General features: G+C 42.2%; 1 protein-coding gene across 2 annotated transcripts in view; it reads left to right on the plus strand.

Moving 5' to 3' along the window:
- Positions 1–12,500, plus strand: part of ripor3 (RIPOR family member 3) — a 34,876-nt gene that overhangs the window by 19,088 nt on the left and 3,288 nt on the right. Inside the window, exons 3-22 of one of the 2 annotated variants that reach the window (XM_061069743.1) lie at positions 607–705; positions 1,701–1,853; positions 2,085–2,163; positions 2,467–2,490; positions 2,614–2,667; positions 2,978–3,127; positions 5,326–5,389; positions 5,507–5,550; positions 5,879–6,004; positions 6,297–6,442; positions 7,415–7,541; positions 7,985–8,124; positions 9,323–9,562; positions 9,766–9,856; positions 10,369–10,632; positions 10,709–10,854; positions 10,929–11,094; positions 11,253–11,382; positions 11,478–11,642; positions 11,731–11,895. In XM_061069743.1, the coding sequence (XP_060925726.1) occupies positions 608–705; positions 1,701–1,853; positions 2,085–2,163; positions 2,467–2,490; positions 2,614–2,667; positions 2,978–3,127; positions 5,326–5,389; positions 5,507–5,550; positions 5,879–6,004; positions 6,297–6,442; positions 7,415–7,541; positions 7,985–8,124; positions 9,323–9,562; positions 9,766–9,856; positions 10,369–10,632; positions 10,709–10,854; positions 10,929–11,094; positions 11,253–11,382; positions 11,478–11,642; positions 11,731–11,895 (2,572 nt within the window). In that variant the 5' untranslated portion in view covers position 607. The remainder of the gene's footprint in view (positions 1–606; positions 706–1,700; positions 1,854–2,084; positions 2,164–2,466; positions 2,491–2,613; positions 2,668–2,977; positions 3,128–5,325; positions 5,390–5,506; positions 5,551–5,878; positions 6,005–6,296; positions 6,443–7,414; positions 7,542–7,984; positions 8,125–9,322; positions 9,563–9,765; positions 9,857–10,368; positions 10,633–10,708; positions 10,855–10,928; positions 11,095–11,252; positions 11,383–11,477; positions 11,643–11,730; positions 11,896–12,500) is intronic. The other variant, XM_061069744.1, reaches the window with a different exon arrangement.

A 12,500-nucleotide genomic window follows, 5' to 3' on the forward strand; every position in this document is an offset into this window, starting at 1 on the left:
GAACATGAAGGGTCAAGAAAACTAAACTGAGGCAGAAACACAAGAAAGCACATTATTAATTAAACACTAATCCAGAAATACAAATATTCAAAGTCTAAACACAATCCAAAAGTTTCTCAAAAGTTCACAGGAGCAGAATCCTAACAGAACACAGGTTAAAGGTCACTGTGACATCACCAGCAACAGTTCTAGTGAGTTCAGGCCTCAGAGGTCGCAGAAAAAACGTGCATCATCTCAGACACGAACAAATCTAAGTGTTAGAGGTTAAAAAACATTCATCTAAAATCCTACAGCGGGCGTGTTATAGTTTCTCTTGTCTGGTTGAGATTTTAAACGACAAACACGAACACGATGAAGATAAAACCAGCACCTGCTCAGCTCCTCTAACCCTGGACCTTCAGAATAAAACTGCTGCTCCACCATCCGCTTCCTGTTGTCGAGGGTCTGGGGCTTTAGGGGGGTCACGTGGATGTAAGTGTTTGCACGTGTGTGTGTCGAGGGGAAGTGAACGTAAACAACGAGGTGCAAACAGACCAGAGAAGTCGACTCCAGCACAGGTTGTTAACGAACGATGAGAATACGACAGATCTCTCTGTGTCTCTGCAGGATGTCGGTGAAGCTGCGATTCGACTCTCCCTCGGACGGAGGTGTGGTGCACAGGAGCCGCTCCTTCACCGGCTTCAGCTCTCTGAACACACGGCGGCGGTGAGTGACGCTGGTGAAGCCGATGAGGCGATAACACTGAACCAATGTTAGAGAGCCGGGGAAACTCTATTGATGAGTTCTTCCCGTCGGGGACAATCCGGTGTTTTCTGGACATGATGTAGAAATCCTGCTGTGGAAAGATCAGTGTTGTTGTTCACAGCTCATTCACACCGGCCTCTGCCTTCATCCTTTCGTCTTCTACGTGTACGGCTCCTCTTCTTCACTCTGAGATATTTGTGTTCTTCCAGTTTCACGACACTAGAGGGCTGCAGGGAAAGTTCCAGGAAAGGTCTTGAACAAGTGATTCAGACCTGTTCTCACTCTGCAGCCTCTCCCGAACATTTCAACAGCTCATCTTCTAACAGCAGCGTGAACAGGACACTTTGTCACATCGTAATTTTTGAGTCGTGCAAACCTTCTCGCCGCCAAACACAACTTGTGAGGCTGCAAGTGTTTGAGGATTCATTTCCCATTGGAGCTTCATTCCCATAATATATTCAAGATTCAAGATTCAAGATTTTTATTGTCAAATGCACAGAGATAACATGGAGCAGTCGCCGGCAATGAAATGCTTGAGTCACTGGCTCTCTTTTAGCAATGCTCAAGTAACAACCTTCAGGATGAATGACTGGAGCAGAAGATTCATCTGAAGGAAATTACACAGATTCAGTTTTTCATTGTGTCAGACAACAAATGAAAGGAAACATTAAATGTGATTTTACACTAAACCATCTGATGCCGTGCGGAAGCAAACCACTTCGACCTCGGACGACGGGAAGACAGTGAACGCACCGCAGACTAGAACATGTTATTGGTTAATGAACAAAGTCGCAAGAAGTCCGTTCCCAGAGAAAGGGAGAGAGAGAGAGAGGGAACCAAGTGTCATGTTTAAAAAGAGAGAGAGCAGGAATGTGCTTCCTGCTTGTGAGAAACACAAAGCAACAGAAACACAAAGCAAAAGTAAAAAACATGAATGATCCTCTGTTTGCTTTCAGTCCGTCCTCTGCACGAAACTCTCTCCGCTCCAAGGCCACGTCGGGGGGGAGGTCTCGGCCGCACCTGTCTCCCAGCAGAGCGGGGGGGGGGATCTGGTCTCTGCTGCCGGACCAGGTCGACAGGGTCTTCCAGGCGCTGCGCAGAGGACTCAAGTACGTGAATCAGGCCGGTAGAAGCTCCATGATTCTGTGATCTAAACTGCTGAGGAATGTGATGATGATGATGAAGAAGTAAAACTCTTATTCAATAACTAAACCACCTCTGGGAGAAGCTTCACCCAGAGTTGGTTTAGTCCAATGCTCTCGTGACATGTCTGAGTTACTGATGCTGCAGTTCTGCTTTAAACGTGAATCTCACATGTTGCCATGGTTACGTGGCTGCAGGGAGTATCTGGAGGGTCACCAGGCGGAGATGGACTTCCTGTCGTCCCAGCAGAGAGAGACCAAGAGAAACTCCAGACTGGTGAGAGGAGAGAGAATCCCAGTGTTCACAATGTGTCTTTGAGAAACGGGAAGGAAAATGTCTTCAGCACGTTTGATTCAGGGAGAAACCAATTGGTGGTCGAAGGTCAAAACATAAACGGGACATCACAAATGACGTTAGACTCTCGCGTTAAAATGTTAGCTATCAAAATGTTCCCCACACAAACTGGATCTATTCAGGATGAGATAGCGTTTTAATCTCATGTGGTCGCTCTGCTGAAAAATGAACTTAACACTTTTATTTTCTTGAGGATGATGATTGATCCCTTCTCTCTATTTTCAGGCGTTTTTCTACGATCTGGAAAAGGTAATCATTTTCTTTCTCTCTTTGCGCTTCCTATTATAATTTTTATTTTATATGTACAAAATGAATATACCAACAACTACACTAATCTAATAAAATCGAACATCGAATTGTTTGCGTTAACAGGAGCTCCGAGCGCTGGAGAGACACATCCGTCGACTGGAATTTCAGATCAGCAAGGTACACCTCGGCTTTTCAGGTTTTTGTCTGTTTGAGGTTTGAGGCGAGGATGAGACTTTCCACCAAATTACTCACGTAGTCTTTTATATAGAGAAAGTTAAAGAGCTTTAAAATGTCTGAGTCTGTAACGTTTGTTATTTGTGTGTGTGTGTGTGTGTGTGTGTGTGTGTGTGTGTGTGTGTGTGTGTGTGTGTGTGTGTGTGTGTGTGTGTGTGTGTGTGTGTGTGTGTGTGTGTGTGTGTGTGTGTGTGTGTGTGTGTGTGTGTGTGTGTGTGTGTGTGTGTGTGTGTGTGTGTGTGTGTGTGTGCAGGTGGAGGAGCTGTATGAGACGTACTGTATCCAGTGGAGATTGTGTCAGGGAGCCGTCAACATGAAGAGAGCTTTCTCTCTGTCCCCGTCCACCAGGGCGTCCAGAGACAGTCTGCTGGAGCTGAGCCGCAACCACAGACACAGCCTGCAGGTGTGTGTGTCTGTGTCTGTGTGTGTGTGTGAGTGTGTGTGTGTGTGTGTCTGTGTGTGTCTGTGTGTGTGTGTGGTCCAGGTATTTCTTTCTTCATCTTTTCACATGTGTCTACCTAAGTAGGTCCCCATAACGCACATCACTCATTTTTCAGGTGAAGACGGTTAAGGTTAAAAGTTCAGGTTATGGTTTAGGTATAGATTAAGTGTAGGGTAGGTTAAAGTTAAAGATAAGGTTAAAGTTAAAGTTAAAGTTAAAGTTAAAGTCAGGTTAAAGTTAAGGTTTAGGTTTAGGTTTAGGTTAAAGTTAAAGTTAAAGTTAAAGTTAAAGTCAGGTTAAAGTTAAGGTTTAGGTTTAGGTTTAGGTTAAAGTTAAAGTTAAAGTTAAAGTTAAAGTTAAAGTCAGGTTAAAGTTAAGGTTTAGGTTTAGGTTTAGGTTAAAGTTAAAGTTAAAGTTAAAGTTAAATTTAGAGGTAAAGTTAAAGTTAAGGTTTAGGTTAAAGTTAAGGTAAGTAGCAACTATGGTTAAGATTAGAGTTAATCTCCAGGAAACAAATGCAAGTGAAAGTAATATCCTCTGAAGTTATAGAGACTGAGTCTGTGTGTGTGTGATGAATTAGTAATATCCACAGTTACTAGTTACTTAGGTTTAAAGATACCTTACCAATTGCTGCCTGATAAAAGTAACAAGTTACTATAGGAGAAGTAGCTTATTACTTTTATATCTTATATCTTCAGATATTAAAACACACGTTTGTTATTTGATAGTTTCTGTGACACAGTGAGAACAGAACAGTCGGATTCGAACTCTCACCACAAGGTTGTGGAGCAACACAACACAACACAACACAACCGACATGTTGGGATCGGCTCATTGATTTCAGCCTCAGCAAGTTTTCAGACTGTGAGTCAGTAAAACTCTTCTGACGGTGAAATTATATAAAAGCACAACAGGAACCTGTCGTTTTTATCTGCTGGCGAAGTTCAAAGTGAGTTCATGGCTGAATTTAAAGCAGAATGACATAAATAAACATTTTGATGACCTCTTTAAATCTAAAAACTGAAAATAAAACAGAAGGTCGTTATTATCAGAGAGAATCAGTGAAAACAGCCGGATGAAATCACTTGACTCTTGTGTTAACAGCAGCAGGATCAGGATCATTTAGAGACGACTGAAGACTCAGTCATTCCCTCCGACTGTCGCTGGATCAAATACATCAGCTGTACATCCTTCTTCATCCTCTTCTCCTCCTCTCACACGTTCTTTCTCACATCAGTTTAAAGTTTCCCCTTCAAATTACTTTATTAGTCATTTTTTCATTTACAGTTTACGAGGTTAAGAAACAAAGCTCACTTCATTCAGAGAGAAGAACAACAGAGTCTTTCACACAGAGGCTGGAACGTCTGTCTATACCACGGGCAACCATGTGTGTCTCCAAGACCACACACACACACACACACACACACACACAAATGCACTACACTATTTTAAGAGTGTAAAAACAGCTGTCCTTCATGGGTAAATAATTACTTTTCTATTTAGAAGCTCATTTATAATCGTAAATCCATAAAGTTGGGACATGCAACATTAGAAATAATCAGAATCGAAGCAGTGGTGGTCATCACAACTGGGTCTGCAACGATTTCACAAATAACTCAAATAACTTGAGAAAGGCCAACAAACGCACAAATAAATCCACAGAACAACAGAACATAAACAACTGCTCTGTAGCACGAATAGTTTTAACGAGTCTCGTGTTGGTCCCGGCTTTTAAAGACTCGTAAACTGACCACGTGGTTCAGAGTGGACTTTGAAGACGAGTGTGGTTCTTGCAGAGCGACGAAGAGCCGTGACCTCCGGCACACGCAGCGCACACAGGAAGCAGCCGCCTGACCCACACACATTCAGAAACTGAGACGATATATCAAGACGGAAATGTTTAAATAACTGATGACACGCGATGTTGGGTTGAATTACTTTTAAATGTAATCCATTACTAAATACAAAATCCCCAAAATAATCAAATCATTGGATTGTGTCATATAAATAAAAAAACGGTAAAATCCCTTAAAGCTGCGGTGTAGATGATCCTGACCTTTGACCTCAGTGAGGACAGAGAGGAGGTGATAATCAAAACATTTGAACGTAAAGATTTTTGAAGATTTATTCAGTCTCTCCAAAATGTCTTCTGTCTCCAGGACATGTCAGTGATGGAGGGAGAGTTGGAAATCCTCCTGGGAGAGCTACACATCAAAATGAAAGGTACACACACACACACACACACACACACACACACACACACACACAGACACACACACACAAAGCAGTAATCTGTAACACGCTATTTTCCAAATATCCCACATGTGTTTTCCCTCCCAGGTCTGATCGGATTCGCTCGACTTTGCCCTGGAGACCAGTACGAGGTCAGTTCTTCTATTTAAAGACACTTTGTCACTTTGAGGGAGAATTCCAAAAAAAAACACATTTATTCACTTTAACGATTTTATAACGTAACTAAAAACAAAACAAACATTTCCCCTCAGATGAAGGTTTTTGATAAAGACTACTTTGTTGTTTTTTTGGGGCCAATAAACCAAAAACCCAGATATTATTTAAAGTAATTTCCCCTTTGAGGGTATGGATTGTTCCGATTTACAGAAATTAAAATATTTTGAGATCCGCTTGTGTAATCGTACGTGCTGTCACGTGTCTGACTGACGATGTCACGTGTCGATGATGTCACGTGAGCAGGTGGTAGTGCGGTTGGGCCGCCAGCGATGGAGGATCCGAGGGAGGATCGAGTCCGACGACACGCAGTCCTGGGATGAAGAGGAGATGGTCTTCCTCCCGCACATACACCACAACTTCGAGATCAAGGTCAAACACACACATGTAGTTTAAATAATAAGTACTTCTGATAGACCTCATTCGTAGTAGTGAGTACATTTACTGATACTTGCAGAGTACCTGTAATTGAGGTATTCCTATTACCTATACTTTACTCTCATCAAGTATTAAAACTTGAATTTCACCTTTACTTTAATGAAGGGAGTTGTGGGTGTGATTACTTGTGTACTTAATAAAACAGTTTTAAACTTCTTTTAGAAACACAAAATCTGTGCAGTTGTGTAAAAGGTATTTCTCTGTGTGTGTGGTTCCTGTCTCTCAGGTGACGGAGGCGAAGGGTTTGGGTTGGCTGCTGGTCGGCATGGTGACGTGTGCGAGCGCAGACTTCTTCGTGGCGCGGCCGCAGCTGATGTTGGTCGACATCACAGAGCTGGGAACCATCAAACTGCAGCTGGAGGTCACATGGAAGTACGGACGCACTCGTCACACACGAATACAGACGACTTAGAAGGACGCAAAAGTTTCTCTGAGTTACGATATGAACGTTAAGAAGCGAGGATGAAGAGGTGAAGCTCAGAGTTCAGTGGTGGATGGGGGAACTGGGAAGTGGGAAGTGGCGAGGAAAGGAAGTGAATGAAGTGGTGGAGAATAGGAGGCGACAGCTGTGACAGGAAAATATATTTATTCAAATATTTTATTTATTTTATTTATTTTATTTATTTTATTTATTTTATTTATTTTATTTATTTTATTTATTTTATTTATTTTATTTATTTTATTTATTTTATTTATTTTATTTATTTTATTTATTTATCTTTTTTTATTTATTTATTTTATTTATTTTATTTATTTTATTTATTTTATTTATTTTATTTATTTTATTTATTTTATTTATTTATCTTTTTTTATTTATTTTTTTTATTTTATTTATTTTATTTATTTTATTTATTTTATTTATTTTATTTATTTTATTTATTTTATTTATTTTATTTATTTTATTTATTTTATTTATTTTATTTAGTGTCTCACTTCACCACATGTTCTCAGCAGTAGAGCAAAATATAATGCAAACAACAAATTGTATGTTTTGGATTATTTTAGATTCACATTCAGACACAATCTCCGGGAAAATCAGTTGTTGTGAAATCACACACAACCCTGCACTACACAATGCACAAATAAAACGCTACAACTTCACTACAAACATTTATGTTGATTCATTGTGGTACAAAACTTTTATCCACAATGTTAAAAAAATGACTTGACAAAAAGAAAAGAGACTAAAAAGTTGCATGAATGTCAGGTTGTCTACGAACCGGTTTAAAATAAAGACCTTAACAACGTTAAACACACGTAGGAGAGCTCAGGTATTGTGTATATTTGTGTGAACTGTGCCTTCAGATGTACAGATGTGTACAGTTGTGTTGTTTGATTCTCCAGTCCGTTCGACAGCGTGGAGAAGATGAGGCCTCTGTCCGTCAGCAGACAGTCGGTGTCCAGCAGGAAGAGTTCCGTTTACAGCTGGACGGCTCCGAGTACTCCGTCCTTCACCGAGAAGTACTTCATTGTGAGTACACACACACACACACACACACACACACACACACACACACACACACACTCACACGGTAATTCTTTAAATTCAAAGGGCTTCATGGGATCGCCATAGGACACCTTATTGCTGAAGAAATACTGAAATACAACAAAACAAATGATGAATAAAAAAAAGTACAAGTTCATTAAGTGTTTTAAATATATATAAAAACATTTACAATGATTTGTCTGTTATTTAAATTATTAATCTTTCAAGGGACACGAAGCAGGATGTGAACTCTTCCTCTTGGGATGTATCAGTCGACCATTAATAGCAGCAACACGATCTGCTTTTTAAGTTTATTAAAAAAAAAACAACACGCAGCCATATTACATGAAATCATTTCACTCTTTCCAGTTACAGTTGGAGTCCGCGCTGACTTTTAATATTTGACCTTTGCATGAACATGTGTGCAGTCGATGGTGCGTGAGCTGCAGCATGGAGAAGGTTCCCTCCCGTCCCTCGTGTCCAGGACTCGTCACCACAGAGGAGACGTGTCCCTGCTCAGCTACCTGTCTGACCCGGTCCACAGCCCGACCAGCGCCTACACCCCGAGGTACAGCCGGGAAACATTACACATGCACAGAATATACAGCTCTAATACTTCTGTTTGACTGTTCGATGAATCAAAGGAGCTCAGTTTTACAGTGGCCACAAAACCTGTTGGTGAAATGATCATGGTTTTGGTCTTTAAAACAATAATTATGATACAAATTATGAGTGTTATGTGCCTGATACTTTGCTGCTGTAACAGGAATTTTACTGTTTGGGATCAATAAAGTTCATCTATCTATATCCATCTATATCTATCTATATCCATCTATATCTATATATATTCATCTATATCTATCTATATCTATCTATATCTATCTATATCTATATCTATTTATCTATATCTATCTATATCCATCTATATCTATCTATATCCATCTATATCTATATCTATTTATCTATATCTATCTATATCTATCTATATCTATCTATATCTATCTATATCTATATCTATTCATCTATATCTATCTATATCCATCTATATCCATCTATATCTATATCTATTCATCTATATCTATCTATATCCATCTTTATCTATATCTATTCAACTATATCCATCTATATCCATCTATATCTATATCTATTCATCTATATCTATCGATATCTATCGATATCCATCTATATCTATATCTATCTATATCCATCTATATTAATCTATATCTATATCTATTCATCTATATCTATCTATATATATCTACATCTATTCATCTATATCTATCTATATCTATTCATCTATATCTTTCTATATCTATCCATCTATATCTATCTTTATCTATTCATCTATATCTTTCTATATCTATCTATAACCATCTATCCATCGATACTTTAGATCAATCCAGCCTTATATTTTGAAGCAGTCTTCTCCTTTATCCACACAATCTGTTCTGTTTTCTCATAGTTTGATTTGAAGGATTTGGGCCTTGAGGAGGTCAAAGTCTTTCCCAAGACAAATTACAGTTAAAGTGTTAACACAATGAACACATTTAAGATTGATCTCTTGTTCCCCTGGAGGAAGCCGAACTTCTGCAAAAACACAAACATGTTTGCTTTTAAAGTATCGTCTGTGGAAATAAGAGAAATGTGTGTGGACCCAGTGAAGGTTTATAACATGCCAACATGTCACTGATCCGCAAACTGGAACTCAAACGGACATCGGTCAAATATTTATGTTCATATTTATGTATACATTGATTCCTCCGCAGTCTGACTCGGGCTCACAGTTACATCTCCAGCCCGAGTCAGGGCCCCAGTCGGGGGGGAAGCCAGACCCAGCTCTCCCTCGGGGAGGAGGAGGGATCCCTGGAGGACTCCACGGAGGAGAGGGAGGGGAGGAAGAGGATGGATGAGAGGGAGGAAGAGGAAGAGGAGGATGAGGAGGAATGGGGAGGAGAGATGGAGACGTCTTCGACACCAGTGGAGAGTAAAACAGGATCTCTGCAGCGGTGAGGACGGACTCGAGAACCTTTGTTGTTGCTTCATCTGAAATTGTGAAAACTCTGTTTGTCCAGTTTGTCTGAATTTGTGATGTGTTGGATCATAAAAGTTGAGTTTGTTACCTGATGTTAAATTTAAACTCGCACATCAATAAGTGATCAAGTTTAAATTTCTGCACACTAGCACCAATGGATAATGTGTCTTTCCTCAGGTCCAGCACTCCTGACATCCTCAGACAGAACCCGGCTGGAGGAGCAGAGACTCCCAGTGCAGCTCTGAGGCAAAACCCGGTCAGTGAGCAGGTAGACTCCTGAACTCATCCAATCACATCAACTCTGAGTTAATGGTTCTTCCACTTTCACGTCCGTCACGTGATCGAAACCTCATCAACACGTCCCACCCCTGCTGTCTTCAACCAGCCTCGTTAGGAGGTTTCTTATCGGGCTGCAGCCTCATAGTTCATCATAGGATTTAGGAGGGTTCTCACTGAGGCGATCTAGGGGGCCCCTCTCTGCTCGGGGCCCCAGTATTGTCTTGTCACGGCCCTGCATGTCACTGTGGAATCTCGATTTGCTCCCAGGTTCAGCACCCTGGCACCTCCTCGGTCCTGGACCTGTTCCTGCACTGATTTGTTTTTTTAATGGTGGTCGACATGTTTTAGACCAGAATGAGAGGATGAGAGTTGTTTGGTTTGATAACATCTTCTCCTCTTATATCTCATCTCCGTAAATCTCTTCTTCTTTTCCTCTGAAGTTTAGTCATCATCTCTCATCAGGTTCCATCTGACCCTCTTGTTTCTTCATTTCTCCTCCAGGCGACCCCAGGTTCTGAGTCCTGCTCCCCCCCGGCCTCACCCGCTCTCCCGATCCAGCCCCCAGCGGCAGCACCGACGTCGATTGTGACGACGGCTCCGACGCCGGGGGGGTCGAGTGCGAGCGGGGCCCAGCGCAGGGCCCAGGCCCTCAGGCTGGGCGCCGTGATCGCTGAGCTGGAGAAAACGTTACAGAACCAGAGTCTGTCGGAGAAAGAGCTGAGAGCGCTGGAGCACCAGATCCTGCACCTGGCGACCATCCTGAAGGTACCTGGGCTCGTTTACACAGAAACCTGCTTCTCGTTGTGATTCTTCATCGACGTGTCCTCGTGTTCTCCGTCAGAACGACCTCTCCCTGCTGAGAAGCTCGTCCTCTGAGGAGACGCTGGCCCTCGAGGAAGTCCTGGGCAGCTTTGACTTCCTGTCACATGACTTCAATGCAGATGATGACACTTCCTGTCGGGGCAGCCTGAGGCTCAAAGACAGCGGGTGAGTTTTCAGACCGAGAGAAGGAATTCATCTAAAATTCCCTCAAACAACTTCTGGTTATTTCTGTCCGGCAGCATCAGCTCCTTCCAGCAGAGCAAGCTGAGGAGGCGCGGCCTCCTCTCCCACCACAGCCAATCAGCTTCTGAGGAAGAGCTGGTTATTGCCCCACTGACTTCTGGGAACTGGGGTCTTGACCAAGCTCTGGAGACTCACCTGGAGATTTGCCTCATCCTGCTACAGGTACAAGATGTTCATGAGTCATCAGAGGTTTGTTTGTTGGATTTGTTTTCATATCTCATCTGGAATGATACAGAAAACACATTAGACATGTTTGTACTTCCAGAAGTTCTCAGTTACTTCATTTTGAGACTCATCATCTCGTTCTTCTCGCTCCTCAGCTGTCGAGAGCGACTGACTTCAGCCTGTCGAGGACGGACCTGCTGGAGGAGGCGTGTCTTCAGGCCGACGTCCTGGACCGAGTCAGCGCTCTGCTGCTGGAGAGGAGCGACCACCTCTCTGCTCGGGACGGTCAGTGGAGAATCTCATCTGTCTTTCTCACCAGGTAACAGTGATGTTCACGTGTAAATGAAGGAAACCTTTTCATTCTCCTCACCCCTCTTCAGTCCTGCCTACGGCCCAGAGAAGGAGGGATGTGTTGTTGTTCTGGGAGGATTGTGTGAACGACAGCGGCTCTCTGTTCTGCTGCGACTCCAACAGCTTCATCAGGACGCTGAAGAGACGCTACACGCACAAGGTGAAGGCCAAGCAGCCCGGCCAATCAGAGAAAGGTAGATGAGCGCTCTTCTGTTGGTGGAGGTCGGCTCGTGGACACGACGCAGCTGAAACCCTGTCCCCCCCCCCCCCTCTCCTGTGCAGTGTTCTCTCAGCTGCTGCAGCAGGTGCAGGCGTCCTGTCGCACGCTGCCCGGCCCCCGGTCGCTCTGCACCCCCCACAGGGTCACCGTCTTCCAGCTGTCGGTGTACCTGCAGCGCTGGAGCGTCCAGGAGCTGGGGGAGCACATCTCCCGCCTCTCCAAGGAAGGTACAACTACTGTGAAGTACATTACATTACATTTAGCTGACACTTTTATCCAAAGCTACCTACAATAAGTGCATTCAACCCTGAGGGTACAAACCAAGAACAACAAGAATCAAGAAAGTACAATTTCTTGAAAAATAAAGCAAAACTACAAAATGCTATAAGTAAGTGCCATTTAAGTGCTACTTAATTGTTAGTTTCAAAAATAATTTTTTTTTAAATTTATTTATTTTTATTTATTTTTTTATTTTATTTATTTATCTTTTTTTTAATTCAAGGTATACTCGGAAGAGGTGTGTTTTTAGTTTGCGGCGGAAGATGTGTAAACTTTCTGATGTCCGGATGTCGAGTGGAAGCTCATTCCACCATTTAGGAGCCAGTACTACGAAGACGTTGTTTTAAAGTGTCCTGTATTCTAATCAAAGTAAATGAAAGGGTTGGTCCGCTGTAGTCCAATCATGCAGGTAGTTATGGAAGAGATAACAACAGTGCTAATATATATATATACATGTTTATGTATATGTATTCTATTGCATGAGCGCATGTCTTCACTAAGGTTTTGAAATCCAAAAACTGCAGAGGGATGTTTTGTGTCACTTCCTCTTCAA

The sequence above is a fragment of the Limanda limanda genome, chromosome 4, assembly GCF_963576545.1.
Source record: "Limanda limanda chromosome 4, fLimLim1.1, whole genome shotgun sequence".
Taxonomy (NCBI): domain Eukaryota; kingdom Metazoa; phylum Chordata; class Actinopteri; order Pleuronectiformes; family Pleuronectidae; genus Limanda; species Limanda limanda.